The following is a 16118-nucleotide window of genomic DNA, read 5'->3' as shown; positions in this document are numbered from 1 at the left end:
CTCAAACGGACCACTGTAAGATTTTCATCAATATTACAGCTGATTAATTAGATTACGCAGACACAAAATAACATGTCTGACTCTGAATCCTATTTTCACAGCAAAAATGAATGCAGAAACAAACACAGGAGTTTTCAGTCAGTGTTTACTGCTCAAACCAATAGATATGTTAATGAACATAACATAAGCACAGGCTTACATTCATTATGCACAGACATCAAGGTCTTTGTCACTTTTTATAACAGAGCTGTTCAGTTATAATGTCATTTTGTAGGATAACCAGAAAGCTAATCAGCCATAGGTTCCCTCAGGAAGTTCCTATTGGGTTTGAAGCTTTGTTTAGCATTACTTGAAAAGACTTTTACTAGGCAACATACATTACACAAACTCACACATCAAATGTGAAATGTAAAGCTTTATTGATATAACAACAGGGTTTCATAAACTAGCTTACTTGTGGTAGTTATAGTCCCTATTCAACAACATATCCATGTGTAATTTATGTTATAGAGCCAAACAAGTCTCTTCAAGTAATGACAGATTTTATTTAATATCACAAACCACCATTCTTAAAAGCTGACAGAGAATTCCAGAGGGTTTTAGGACTACAAACGGAACAGCTTTATGAGTTCGTTCTTCACAGGCCATGCAGATGTGTGATCCTAATATTGCAGGTACATGTGTTATTGTGATAAACAGGTTCTCATGATACAATTATCATTCACAACAACAATTTCTACAGACATTCTGGTTAAGGAAGCCAACCAGAATCCAATAGAAAGCACAAATTAGTTAAGTTAATGAGGAGTTCTTCAATGCACATGATTATATTATGATGATACGCATAAAAAGAGGACTGATGTGTTCGATTTTATTAAAAGGCTAGATCACCTCTGGACGGCCAAGTAAGCATGACAAAAATAAAATCTTCATTTGCCTTGTATTTCAATAAAAAATACAGTTGTTTAATTTTATGACTGTTAAGAAATACCACCAAATGAAGTGTTAACAGCCAGGCTGTAAATGGAAACACACAACAGACAAAATGTAAAAAAAAAAAAAAAAAAAAAAAAAAAAATTTGAACACCGAACAGTAGTCCAACCAAAATTCAGAGTTAACAGCCAGACTGCTGAGGTTTCTTTCTGGCAACATTCACTATGGACAGGCATTCAGGTTTCTTCTACATATGTAGCTTGAGTTCATGTAAATGTCAAATGGAGCCTGTTATTGAATCCCCTTACCACAAATCCACTGCAGTTCCAGAATACAAACTGGTTGGCATTTACAGCCAACATTTCAGGTGGCTTAAGATTACAAGTCAAAGAAAACCCCACTCTTGGTAAAATAACTCCTGAATCGTAAATATATTGAATAGCTAAATTCAAGAGGCCAGTGCTCTTGCATTCTGGTCTTTCTCAAACGGGAAAATGCCCTTGCTTAGTGTTAAAAACCTTTGGTACAATTCACACACATCAACTTCTCTAAAATTGCGTGGCATTGTGGAATGACGAGAAAAAAAAAATCAAATCACCACATTTTACATTTATACAGTATATTGAATAATGTATGGTTAAAAATAAAATAACCCTAATAATATCTTTTGTTGATATTTTCCCACCTCTGCTTAATATTTAGAAATGAAAAGAACAGAAAACCAAACCCGTCTTAAAGCAAACATATCAGTGCCAACCCAGAACATTTGAAATGTTATGCTCTGTTAGAAAATGTTTCACTTAACAAATTTGGGAAAATAAAAGTCACTATTCCCAGAGACAATTAGGCTTAAACTGCAGATTAGTCTATCAAAATAAAAACTCCCATATTCAATTCACATAAAGGCAGAGATCTTTCACATGATTTTGAACAAATCCAGAGCATGTTCACAACCAAACCCCCCAGAATTCGCTGCACATCACTGCAAATGCATTTGGAATGAGTTCTGAGCATATAAAGCAGTGCAAATCAAACTGATGGTTTTCCCTTAGATAGTCCAGGTTCCATCAGGTCACCAGAGGGTTTCCAGAGGGATAAAGCTTAGGTAAATAGCAAGAAAAGATTATCATCAAATCCCACTTTGGTTAAAAGGCCACAAAAACAGAGTATCTTTTGCATGATGATCACGGTTTGCATAAGGTTAAACGACTCTTTTGAGTCATTTGGAGCGACGAAGAGAGCCAGTGCTCATTTGGATGCTGTTCTGTAAACTTTCTTGCATAAACACACATTTCATTTCAGGCCTGTGATGCCAGTTTATATGGATGAAGAGATGAAACTAGTGCCATGAAGACAGACTTCATAGAGTAGATCAAGAAAAACCAAGCTGAAGGGTCTGAATAATAATGAAATTCTGAGAATGTGTATGGATGTGTTAAGAGGGAGTTGACGAAACAGTGATTGTTGCAACGCAGAGGTTTTGGCAAATACAGCCATGAAACAAGAAATGACTTGCATAAAAGTTGAGAATGAATGTGAAAATGAGGATGTTAGAACAAAATGAAGAGGTGCAAAAACGTTTAGTTTCGATGAAGGCCTTCTCTCATGCAATTGAGTGAGCAGTTCACGTGGGCGGTTCTCTCACTGTGCCGTTGGCTTTGCTCTTGCTCTTGGGCAGAAGCTTGTGGTTGATAATGCGCCTGAAGGTGGCCGTCCTCTTTTCCCTGTCGCCCATCATGGCCGCCTCAGGATGCTCTAAGTACTGCAGGTCATTGTGGGACTGGCTCATCCCTGGCTCCTTTCGCTGATGTCGCCGTCTGAAGAATAGCTTGGCACTCTTGTGCAGGAAGCTGCCTAGAGGGGGCGCCAAAGAGAGAAAAATAATCAGCCAAGCTCACTAACACTTCACTGAGCCAACCCGGAAATCAAACTCTAATCAACAGGAAGCTAAACCATAAAATTTGTAATCAAATATTCTTTTGGTTTTATTGACTTCCATGAAGACACCGTGGATTTGTGGGAATTGTGACGCAATCTGTGTGTACTGCAATACACTGGCAGCATCAGATAGAAATTAGCTGAAAGAATACAGACACACTACTAACACAGAGTAGGCAAATGGGTTTGAAAGTGCTTGGTTTTAGAATCAAAGCAGCCTAAACCAGTCCACACCAGCTTAGAAGTTCAGGAAGGTTGAACATCTGGATTTTTATGCTGTTTGGGCAAGTTATCAGCCGAAACTCTCACTTAGCCAACAATGAACCAATGAAAGGTTCAATAGCACAAAACAAAAAACAAGAGGTGCCTCTAAAGATTTGAGAAGCTAAACAGCATGTCAAATCTTTCTCCATGTCCAAAAATCACGTTTGAAACCATGTTAATCAAATACAGGGTAACGACTAGCTTATTATCCTGATGGAAGTTTAAAACGCTGGGGCATGGACTAGCTTTTTTTACTAAAAGGGTTTGTTAATTTCATAGGGAAGTCTACATAATTTTACTATTATAGACTTCTCAAGAGGTCACTTACTCTTCCAGCAATAAAGTCTGGTTAGCACAGGTTTCCACTTTAAGATAGCAAAGAAAAAAAAAAAAAAGTGATAAGGGAGAGGTACAGAGGACAAAAAAGAAAGTGAATGTTATCAAATGTGAGATGTACAGACAGAAAGACACTAGACAGTGCTGTAACATTCATATTAGACAAACAAAGTTAAGACAGAATTTAGTAGCTCTGTAACTGGCATCCCCGTAACAAGACTTGAATTTGGTTGAGATGTTCATTTTAAAGAAATGTTTCAGTCTTTTTTTGAAGGTTGTTTACATTAAGCAACTCAAGTGACGGAATAAATGGCTACTTTCCTCTTTGGCTTAGTGGGACATTAGTTTAAGATTCAGATCAGGCAAAATACCAACAATTTTCTTGATACACTACCTATACAATAGCACAGGGGATTCCCAAATTTTTTTCTATTCCAAGGCCCACCTAGACAAGTATAATCTATCTCAAGACCCACCATAATATTTAAGATCAGAAAGCAATTGAATTACTGTAAGCTTAATGTTAATCAAAAGTTTGATATGACAGCACATATGTGCAGTATACAATTAAAACTCGGCCTTGGCAAATTCCAAACGATTAAACGCATTAAATTGATCAAAAGTGACAGTAAAGGTATTTATGCTACAAAAGTACAAAAGTTCTAATTAAATTCTGTTCTTTAGAACTTTCTAGTAAACAAAAAAATCCTGAAAAGTAATGTATCAGCGTGATCAAATAGACTTCTTTCAAAAACATTTTTAAAAAAAAACACGTAACGACTCTCAAACGTTTGAACGGTAGTGTAAATGACCTTGTGGTTCACATGCAGACCTGTGATCAGATTTATGACTCTAGTTAAGCACTTTATGTAGTTTGAAGGTGTAAACTGGTTAAATAGAAACCCAAAACCCAGCGCAGCATAATTCTGAATGTTGTTTTTCTTCATGCACATAAAGCTCAAAGTCCATTAACCTCCCTCCCCCACTCACCTTTTCCTTTTTTGGAACCAGTTTCAGAGGTACAGAGGGACAGAGAGGACTTATCCGCATCTGGGTCCTCTCCAGCCTGACTCTCCCAGTCCTCCACATGATCTGTGCCATTCGCACCCACCAGAGACGCTATGGGTTCGAGAAAGATGGGTTCTGCCACTGTTTCCGAGGGTAATGCAGCTGCTTCGCTGCTGGTGCCCTCAGATGCTCCAGACATAGAAGCGTCCATTGCAGCTGCATATCCCGCCATCAAAGTCATCTCCTCATCCTGTGTTAGAGGGGCCTAGAGAGCAGGTTAATAGCAAAGCTTCAATTAGAAACTGACAATTAAAGCCAAAGAACTTGCTTTATGGTGTAACATTGTGACTAGGGCAAGGTATCACTAACTATTTGTAGATACAGCACAAAAAAAATTATATATATATTCTGTCTGATAATGACAATTTTGTAAAAATATATTAAATATATCAAAATCAGTTGTTTTAAATCACAACATTATAATGTAAAAAGATCTAAAAAGATTGATAGATGTCCCAAAAATGAGTCTCAGGAAATGCTTGCTGTGTTTAGTGTGGATTCATGGGTTGATAATCTTGACCTAGGATTAGAAGGTTTCCAATTTTTAAAAAATAATAAATGTCTGATAAATTTGCATAATGTGGTATAAATAAATCAAAAACATCAAATCAAATATTTTTTTAATGCTACAAGTGAATTTAGGAATCACAATATTATAAATGTACAAAATAAAAAAATTATATTCAGCTTGAGATTTGCTAAATATTGCATTGAACACATTTATAAAATTATTAGTGTTGGTGATATAAATGTAAAAATATGGGAAATGAGCATGCACAGAAAAAGTAAACAAAAGTGATATGGTACCAATATAGTGTACATCCCTATTAAATACGCATTTATGTGGGCAAGTAGTCTTTTTCTGTACCTTGGTTACTCCTGAGATGATGATGGTGCTCTTTTTGACAGGAGATTTGAGCTTCTGTTTTGCTGACTCATGGAGCTGTCTGATGGCAGCCTCGGCTACAGGGTCGGTCCCATTTAGCATCAATAACTCTGTGCAGGAAAGAGAAAAAGAGTATGCAAATGCTGAATGTAACCTATTACTAATGTGTATTCTGCATTCATGCTTGCTCCGGGATTGCTGATGAGCACTTTGCGGTGCAGAAATTGCACACATTTAGCCACTGAAGTCAACAAGCTTGGAAATCTCACCTGTATCCGATGATGACAGGGCTTTGCTAACTTTGGCTCCGAGTATTGACTGCTGCTCTGACACCCTTCTCTCCGCCAGCTTATTTTTAGAGGGTGATTTGGATTCTGTAAGAGGGATTTTTAAAAACATAAAAATCATATTAGAGATTTTGATTTAGTGGTTTAGGAGATTTACATGACAACAGCATTTTCATATTTAACTTTAATAACAAATACCCAAATAACACCCCCACTATTTTGCCTCCCTCAAAAATTAACAACTGAATCAAAGGTCAAATGGAAGGTACCAGGTTGCAAAGGTCGTCCTGGTTTACTCCTCACAGCAGTGACAGTGGTGACAACGGTGCCACAGGGCATCACAGTGCGGTCCATCTCCACTTTCTTAGTAGGTGCCGGCATGGGCGTCTGCCAGCTCCGCAACTCGCTGGGCTCCAGGTAGGTGAACTACACAGAGCGTGAAGAGGTAACGTCAGGTTTCATTCATTCAAGTTGGCATAATTAATTTTCCAAAGGAAACAACAGGAAATGGAACGAAATAGTTTTACTTATTATTTATAGTTCGTTCTGCATATTAAGCTAGGGCATTTTAATTCACTTTAACATTAAACATGACAGTTTCAGGCCAAAAAATGGCCATCTAGTTACAGTCTCACTATGATATATTGATGATATTTGATATACATTTACCTCAGTAGTTAGTGATCCGGTCATATGATCTTTGTTTGTGAGTGAAAAAGTATGTTGACCTTTGGGGTGTTTCTTCACTAGATCAAAAGGCACAGATACCTGACCTAACAAACCACCTGGGAGGAGAACAGAGAATGATGCGTGATCAAATCAAATGAATGCACATTATTTAATCAATGTGTTTGCCTAGGCAGGCAAAAGTGACACTGAATAAATAGACAAACACATTTTACACAAGCGCATCTGGCCTGTTAGAAATCAGGGTGAAAGGCCAATGACGTGAGGTAATGGAGGCCGTCACATGTCTGTTAGCAGAGTTCGAATCATAATGTTACCACAGTATCCTCTTATTACCTCAATAAATGTACCACTTTCACCTCATTTTGAGGATATTTCATGATTTAGAGAAACAGATGACAGAAAGTAGATTAAAATTCACGATGACCTTCAAGCTTCTGCAGACCCAGATTAATGGATATCACTATTCTGTTTTTATGCCGTTAAGCTGGTTTATTTTCGGTCATGTGGACTTACTCTCCTGAGGTTTGCCGTTATCCACGACCTGGATGTTCAGCTCCTTTGATCGACCGCTAAGCTCACTGCAAAACCATACAGAGACAGGAGATAAAATAAATCATACGGCATTCCTATCTAAAAAGATTGAAAGATAACCCAAAAATACATCATTTTATTTTTTTAAGTCTTAGGAAATGGTTGCTGGTTTTTAATTTTGTGTGGATTTGTGAGTTGACAATCTTGACCAAGCTTTTGAAGGTTTCCAAGTTTGAAAAATGTTAAAATAACAATAAATATAAAAATGTTAAAATAAAACGAATATAAATAATTTTTCATATTTATATATATGCTATTGCACCTGTGACTGAGCATTACAGCCAAACAATTTCCCTATTTTAAAAACAAAGCCTTACAAGGTAACAAAAAAAAGAAAAAAAAAAGAATGGCAGACAATTAGGCCAAAGTGGAGAAAATAAAAATAGGCTACACAACATAATATACAAATTAAATAAACAGTGTTTTATTTTTTGAGCTAGAGTAGGTGTATTTAACAGTGGCATTCAAAGAAATTCAATTAACAAATATAAAAATAAAACGCCACATAGACATCACTGTATAAATTATAAATTATACATTGATTCTTATTAAAGCTACTATTTAAGTTCTCAGTCAAGAGCAGTGAGTGATTTTCTCTTTGTGCTTTGTTGTATTATTAACATTAAAGGATTAGTTTCCTCCAAAAGGGAAGCAACTGTTCCTAGCAACTGTTTGGCTAGCCACATTCTTCAAAATATATTCTTTCCTTTTTTTGTTCAGCACAAGACAGAGATAAGAATACAGGTTTGGAACAACATTAGAGAGTAAAAAATGACAGAATTTTTGGGTGAACTATCCAGGACAAGCTGCAGCATGATTACTATTGGACTACTGTTACTTTAAAACCAGGGCGCATCTAATGGGCACGCACCCTTTTTTCTCTCAAATGTGTGCTTCCACTTTAGAAATAACCAACTGTGTTTATGTAAACCTTGTGTGTATTTGACAGTATTAGCATTTAAGACTGTGTGTGCGTCGGGCGCTCCAAAAAAAAAAAAAGAACATGTTAGTTAGAACAGCACAAGAGCACGCGAATGAAATGTTTAACCGGCAAAGCTTTAATGCACAGGAAAATAATGACCTTTTATGAACTGCAGTGTCCCATGAGTGTAACTCTACCACTGCATTAACATGTGATGTGTGAATGTACGTCACGTTGTACAGTAGGCTATGTTGAGACGGAGGCCAAAACTGAACTGATAGAATGCACTGCAGCATGATATTTCTTCAAAAGCAGATCGTGGAAGCATTTTAATAGTCCACGATCAAAAACTGTGATATCGCACACCCCTAGTTAAAACTGATTTTTTTTCTTTAATGGGTATAAATGAAGTTGGCAGGAGCAGATGGGGAGGTGGACCTAAACTCACAATATGAAGGGATGATCCCAGGCCGGGTTGGATGTGTTAGTCAAGACTGAACTGGTGACCTTCTGAGGAGGATCATCCAACTGGAGGATACACTGGGGATTCATGCCGCCTGAAAGCAGACACAACAGACAGAAACAGTTTTTTATCTTCAAGCACAAGCAATACCATTCCGAAAGTAGACTAATTTGCTAATGTACCCCATTCAAATAAAACCAGATTGTGCCAAAAGACAAAAGAAGAGATCTAGTACTGGTTGAGCTAAATGACTGACTAATGCAGAGAACACTATGTCAAAATGAATTATGCATAAAACGGATGAGCTGCCAGTTGTCTCCGTTAAGTGCTTGCTAGGCTGTAATAGTGACTTGGCTGGAGAGCAGCGGGACAATTAGACCACTTCCGAAAATGATTTCCGAACAGAAAGGACATCCTGATTGAGGGAAACACAGGCAGTTAACTCAAGAAGGCGGTGCTTTTTGGGAAGTGTTGCCTGCACTTTGTGCCCACAACAAAATTCCATCCAAATTATTGGCTTTATTTCTTCGATCCAAGCAATATAAAAACATTAGCTGAGGTCTGTGGTATATATGAGGTCCATCTAATACATAACGAGACCAATGGGATTTCAAGGATGTAAATCTTTGTGAATCATATGACCATATATTTATAAATGGCCCATCATAAACAGCTACCTGTGATTAAAAGAGGCACATAAGAAAGAAAAAAAGGTGATACTAAATTGTTACAAAAAATAAATTTCTTTCAAATGCTGAAAAGCATGTTTATACCAAGATACATCATATGTTGCATTTGATTGAATATTGTATAAATCTGCATAAATTAGCTGGCTAAATATTAAACAACTGAAAGGACATGCATTCTTCATTAATATGTGTGTGCGATGCACCACTCTTTTGGTCACTGACCTGCAGCACCATTCTCCTGTTTGCATGTGACCCGGATGTTCTTCACTAATAGTTTCCATTCATGCGCTCGCGGGGGCTTCGGGGGTGAGGTCGCCTGCAAGGTCTTGTTCCTTACTTCCTGTTGAAGAGGACAGAGGAAATAAAACAGTATCACTCATAACATCAACAGCAACATCCTTTTCTGTGTTTTTCTCTCCATTCTGAGAAAATTCCAAAGTTATGTAATGTAGTTCTAAATATTATGACATTTATCAGATCATAAAAGGCCTTAAAGGGATAGTTTAACCAAAAATTAATTTACTCATCCTCAAGTTGTTCCAAACCCTTATGAATTTCTTTCTTCTGCTGAAAACAAAAAGATGATATCTTCAAGAATATGGGTAACCAAACATTTGATGAGACCCATTGACTTCCATTGTATGTAAAAAAAAAAATATATATATGGAAGTCAATGGGGCCCCATCAACTGTTTGGTTACCCATATTCTTCCAAATATCTTCTTATGAGTTAAGCAGAAGAAAGACATTTATACAGGGCATTAATATTTGGAACAATTTGAGGGCGAGTAAATGATGACAATTTTAATTTTTGGGTGAACTATCCCTTTAAGACAAACATAATAAGGTTTTAAAACTCTTATGTGGTTGAACTTGAAATTATGTGGAACCTTTTTAGAGAGGATTAAGAACTAGTGATGATACGATAAACACTTAATGACATTTGCGCAGGATTGTACCTGGATTTCTGCAGACTCTGCAGGTCGGCTGCTCAGAGTAACAAATGCTTGAGCTCCATTCAAGACCTGTCTGAGCCTGTCACTCACAGCCGCTTCACTTAGACTTTCATAATCTCCCTGAAACACACACAGAGTCATGCCATGTGCTTTCCGAAAAAATAAGCAGAAGTTACCCCTTAAAAACTACCGATATTTACAAATGACAGACAATGAGAAACGTACTTAATCATGATCTTTTCTTTCTTGAGTGGTCTGATGAGTGAATATACCTGCGCAAAACTTGGCGTCAGCTGCAAATCTGCAGAGTCCAGGTGAAGCACCCTCCAGGAAATCTCCACCTCCCTGTTCACCTCTTTCATCTGTAGGGCCAGCTGTGACAACAATAGACACACAAACCTTACTTATAACCACAGACACAAAACAAGGGCTGATTTGAGCAATAAGTCATCATGAGACTGTACAAAATTGTAAAGACTAAAACCTCTTTAAACATGGTTTAACATAAGGTCTCAATTGTTTTGTTGCTTTTTAAAGCTCACAAAACAGAAAACATAGCTCAAATTAAAATGTCAACCATCATATAAAACAATGTTTAAGAAGTAAGATAATTCAGTAAAACTTCAGTAATATTGAGAATATTATAACAAATGTATTTTAAAACGTAGTTTATTCCTGATGGCTAGATTTTCAGCACCATTACACCAATCTTCAGTGTCACATGATTCTTCAGAAATCATTATATGCTGTGTTGGTGCTCAATAAACATTTATTATTATTATCCATGCTGAAAGCAACAAGTATTTTTTCACGATTACTTAACAGGTAACTCCAAGAAACAGCATTTATTTGAAATTGAAATATTTTGTAAATATAATAAATACCTTTATAATCAATTCAGTGTAAAAGTAACTGAAACTTTTAAACAGTATTGTTTAAGCTTACAATACAAATAATATAATCATAATTTTGTAATTGTTTTGTGTGAATTAATTGACACTTAACTATTACAAAACAACAAAACTAAGACCATTTTCAACAGCTATTTTTTCAAAACTAAGGTGAGAACAGACCTGCACTTTAAAAAAAACTAGCAATTGCAGTATGATACAAGACACCAATGTTCAATAAGTCATTAATAATAATAAATGACAAAAAAAACTCAACTTATTGCTATTTACCATTGTCAACTTGTGCACTCACAAGTATGTTTATGAAAATTATTAATTTAAGAAAAATGCTGCTTGAAAAACCAACTGAAATAAACAAATGACCAAATATCAGCTGTAAATTAAACAATAAATGCTGCTGCTTCAATTCAGCAAGGCAGAAAAACACAGCGACCTACAACAGAATAACCTAACACTGCCTACTTCAAACTCACAATAAACAAAGGGTCCAGAGCATTCTCAAATTCACAACAGCTCATTGAGCCGCAGGGCCCACAGTAACATGGAGGAATGGGCTGTCATGTCCAAGCACGACTGCTTTACATTTCTGGAGAATGAACTTGGATGAAACGAGGAGGAAAAAATGACAGGACGCCAAATTCCTTTGCAGTGCTCTCAAGTTCATTCCTAAATCACATGAAATAATAGTCTGAAGAGACAGCAAATGCTAACCAGTTACTATTAGCTTACAGTGAGATTTATATAATCAGGAAATGCTTCAATCGATCTTAGCCTGAAAATATATTTGCTTACAGTGCTTGTAACCTTGCCAAGAGTTGGACCGCATGGAGTTAAAATAATGGGTTATTCCACAACCTTGTATACGGTTGTGGGGTCTAGAGTGCAATGACCTCTAGAACAGAAACAAAAGCCCTAAATATACTGTTATTCAGCCTACAAAGCCATTCTAACAAGAGCTGGGAGCTTTCCAGTAACCGGCCTTGACCAGCAGGGGAAACAGACAGAAAATATGCAATAGCCATATGGATTCCTCCAGAAAGAGGCTGAAATGGCAAAGAAAATAAACGCAAACACTCCAAAACATGCAAGCATTCTGTATGTACATTCAGCACATGCCCATAATTCTATTTACAATCTAGCACTTGGCCTAATCCTCTTAAACAAAGACTGCCTACTACTACAGAATACCATCCGGGGCGGATTGTGGAGACATACCATGAGGAAAATTAAAGATTTTACAACAGGTTAAATGTTTAGCCACTCAATGCACTTAAAACTAAAACGGGATCAGCACAACAAAGAGTCGTCGAGTAACTTACTGGTTTAAAAATAGCTGTAATTCAATTGAGCAAAGCCGGTATAAGCTCTTAAACACAATGTATTGTCAACTACTGCAGTTCATTAATATGAAAAGCAGAAAAGCTGCAGCTCTGCACACTGAAATTGTGATATACAGTTTTTTTACTGCTATTTGTAGTGCAATATTAAAATAACTGTTCAAGAGGTACAAGCTTTTCCATGAATAATTCTGGGCAGGATGTACTAGTGCAACTGCACGTGGTCTTTCCTGAGGCAGAGGAATATTAACAGTGATTAAAATAAAGGCAGGAGGACACTGAGCCAGTGCTCGCGACCGAGGCACTTAATCTGATTCCCGTGGCGAATAAAACGGCAGAGTGAGTCACGCCCTATAAATCAAAAGCATGCAGGATGGTGCATGAGGCGTTACATCTCTTATTAGAACATGGGACGTCCCATTCAAGGGCAAATGTGTTTATTCCTCATTCCATATAGGCCTAATAGGACTGTACACAAATGGAGCAGTGTTGTTAGGGTTAGCTACTACTATTAAAAATGGCAAAAGAAGATCCGCACACAAAAAATAAGCCCAAAATCTCACATTAATTTATTGTCAAGAGGCCACAAATAAAGTCCGCAAAAAGTTTTTCGGGTTAAACCCTTCATCAGTGCCATGTGTTTCCAAACATACAACTGTGCTCATTTACAAGCTTATTACCATAATCATTCTAATACAGCGGAAACTGACTTTGCCAAAATTATTAAAAAATTAAAAATAAAGCTGAAATAAATATAAAAAACTTAAACTTATTAATATAATTTAGTTGCCAAGTAAATGCTTCTAATTTTCATTTAAGTTGGTGTACTTAAAATGACAAAAACTTAAATAAAATTTTTTTTTTTTAAAGCTATAATTAAATATTAAATAATTAGTAAATTATGAAACAATGAAAAGCCAATTCATTTCAAAATATTAATAAAATCCAATAGCAGGGGTTGAAGTCTGAGAACACTAATGAAATCATTGTTTTTTGTGCATTACTTTAATTCTACACATTTTTTCACTACACAAGTGAAAATGGAAGAAAATCTGACCTTTTGTACTAAACGGTTCACATGATTAGAACCAAACAGAATCTGAGAAATGTACTAGTCATTTTACATCACAACACTTTGTTTTAAACGTTTCAAAATCCTAAAACTGTATTACTTGCTTTAGAATAGAATTAATTTCCTCATAAGACTCGTTTCCCTCTACACTCAAACTGAATGTACAGTTAAATTAAGCATAGTGTTGATTTATTCCCATGTGATTAAAATAACTATTTACTTTGATGACAAAACACGAGACAGACTTTCCTAGAACCACACAGAATGAGACGCTTGTTTGCTCCATGGGAATGTTTTTAAAAAAAACTGGTTCATCCTCCAAACCAAATGCCAATATCTCTGGAAGCATTCAAAGAATGACTGTCTTGTTTGACAATTTGTTATACAGACGCCAAAGCCTGATGTTTACTCAACCATCCTCAAGTGATTTTAAGTAGCAGAATAAACACTAGTTTTTACCTGCAGACGAAGTGGAGATATTTTCACAATGTATCTCAGGGGTGTTTCTGAAGATGCTGAGCTCGTTAAAGCACTGACAGAAAACTGCAGTTTGTTCCCAACCACCTGACACAGGACATCCTGCAAAAAGAAACCAACTATGACTAAAACTAGGTGGAAACTTTAAATATCCCAACATTTTATCAGTCATAACACTGCTAATAACTTTGCATGTCAAAAGGAGAAGTCTTATATCATACTCATATCCCTATTTTGATTCAATAGTATGCAAACCTAAATACAGGCAAGTAGGGAGGTCCACAATATAGGTTAGTGTATATAAACATTCAAAGCATGCCCTCATTGCCCTTACCTTTTGACCGGGTGTTTTTGTAAAGCTTGAAATCTGGTCCAATGCCAGTTCTGATGACTGGACACCATCATCTTCAAAGGTCAGCTGAATCCCATTCTAATAAGAGGAACAAAATACCAAAGTAAAACAATAAGCAAAAAAAGACCACAACAATCTCTCTTTTTTTTTTTTAGGAAATCATGTGCGATTTTAAAGACTAACAATATATATATATATATATATATCTGAATTACAAACCAACCTGTGATCTACGAGCTTCCTCATTAAGGCCCCTAAACCAGGCTCTTCTCCACTGACTCTTCCAGCTTTTCAGAGACAGCACCCAGCATAAAATCCCATCAGCTTCCTCTGAATCCACATGACTGAGAGGTGTTTTTCCAGCAGGGGGTTCGTTGGAAAAATACAGCACCAAGTATATAATCAAAGTGACAACAGAGGCCAGAAAGAGAGTGAGCATGCAGAGCCACTGCCAGTCACCCACCCCGGAGAAAACACCCTCCATAGACGACATGATCACCGAGCCATTCTCTTAAACCCTTAACATGTTTACCCTCAGCTCTGCTCCTCACCCTTCCGCATCCCAACACAATAACGACACTTTCCTTCCTAGAATTGACTAATAAAACACCTTCACAAAACAAAAATGAAAGTTCATGAACGGAGGGTGGGTGGAAAGGAACACGAGACCGGTGGATTGAGGCTCGTAAATCTCACTTCAACCAGCACGACAGCGACCGATAAAACAAAATACAATTATTAAATATGATATTTATAATATTAGAGCATTTGCACAACTACTTACACACTAAGTAACATTTTTAACATACGTTAATCACAATAAACCAAATGTGAATTCATCTGCGAGGCGTTTAACAGTGTTATCGGACACAAACAGATTTTTTTACTGTAACTGTAATGACAGGTTTAAAAAAATATGATTCATATTATACATTAAAGACATCGGTTGGACTATTATTTGCTATTCGAAGACATCTCTAAATACTGAAATCATTAGATCCGGAGTACTCGACGTGAAAAAAAAGTTCCTGAAAATCCCCCGGTGTTGATGAGCCACGTTACCATCACATTAGCCTAGCAGAAAACAAGAAAAAAGAGTTTAAAAAGTGAAATTAAGTGCAGTCCTCATCTTCTATAACGGGGTTATTCATCCTCCTGTGCGTGTAAGAAGAGAGATAGAAAGAGAGGGGATGTGTGTAACACACACCTCTGATTTCAAGGATTATTAGCTTTGCGTTGAGGTCCAGGACACCGCACCGTCACCAGACGAGACAAAATAAAAGTCCTTACCGCAGTTTTCAAAATAATTCAAATATAATAAAATAAAAATTAATTGCCTTAAATAAATATATTGACAAAAAAATATACATTTATAAGTCAGAATAGTTTTTCTTTATATCATAATATGAGGAATTTATGCTTAGCAGAAAAAAAGACAAAGGTCTAGACTCTTGTGACATTTCTTTACAAACCATTTGAACAATGGGCGTTTCTTTGTTTATATGGCAATTTCTTTGCAGTTTGAATATTATTATTTTTTTAAAATTGGGTTGTGTGGTTAAATGGAATTATTTACGGAAGTCCTTACCCTGATTTCCCAAAGTAGCATATAGAACAATTAACGTAGTTTGGCTATTTTTTTATTAGACATTGTTATTATTTATTTTTTTAAAGTTGATTCACTATTTATTCTTAAACTGTTTATGGTTAATTTTTTTTTAATCTTTAACACCCTTTCGATCCAAGATCGTTCGCCATGTTTATGCTACAGTTGAGTAAAAATATGAATCTGTAATTCATAATAATGAGATAACTAAAATTAAATAATACATTATAATCTCATAATTATTTAGTCTCATTATATTGAGAAAATGTTTCCTAATAATGACTTACTATATCATAACAATGAGAATTTCCCCCGTAATTGTAGTATCTCAAAATAATGT

At 36.2% G+C, this 16118-nt stretch overlaps 1 protein-coding gene across 3 annotated transcripts; it reads right to left on the bottom strand.

The window, feature by feature from the left end:
• Positions 1–128: 128 nt before the first annotated feature.
• On the bottom strand, positions 129–15458 carry c2cd2 (C2 calcium dependent domain containing 2). Of its 3 annotated transcripts, XM_079600342.1 has the most exons (15): positions 15380–15436; positions 14396–15246; positions 14155–14250; positions 13803–13922; positions 10296–10397; positions 10027–10143; positions 9291–9408; positions 8365–8473; positions 6917–6981; positions 6383–6498; positions 5983–6139; positions 5696–5800; positions 5409–5536; positions 4463–4745; positions 129–2788 (listed from the first exon to the last, which is right to left on the bottom strand). In XM_079600342.1, the coding sequence occupies exons 2-15, from the start codon at positions 14663–14665 to the stop codon at positions 2559–2561; spliced, it is 2016 nt and encodes a 671-aa protein (XP_079456468.1). In that variant the 5' UTR covers positions 14666–15246; positions 15380–15436; the 3' UTR covers positions 129–2558. The 3 variants fall into 3 exon arrangements, with proteins under 3 accessions (XP_079456468.1, XP_079456467.1, XP_079456469.1); XM_079600341.1 differs by having other exon boundaries at positions 14396–15458; XM_079600343.1 differs by lacking the exon at positions 129–2788 and adding an exon at positions 3446–3501 and having other exon boundaries at positions 14396–15433.
• Positions 15459–16118: the final 660 nt, after the last annotated feature.

Source organism: Phoxinus phoxinus (genome assembly GCF_949152265.1).
Source record: "Phoxinus phoxinus genome assembly, chromosome: 23".
Taxonomy (NCBI): domain Eukaryota; kingdom Metazoa; phylum Chordata; class Actinopteri; order Cypriniformes; family Leuciscidae; genus Phoxinus; species Phoxinus phoxinus.
This window is presented reverse-complemented; position numbering and strand designations above follow the sequence as displayed.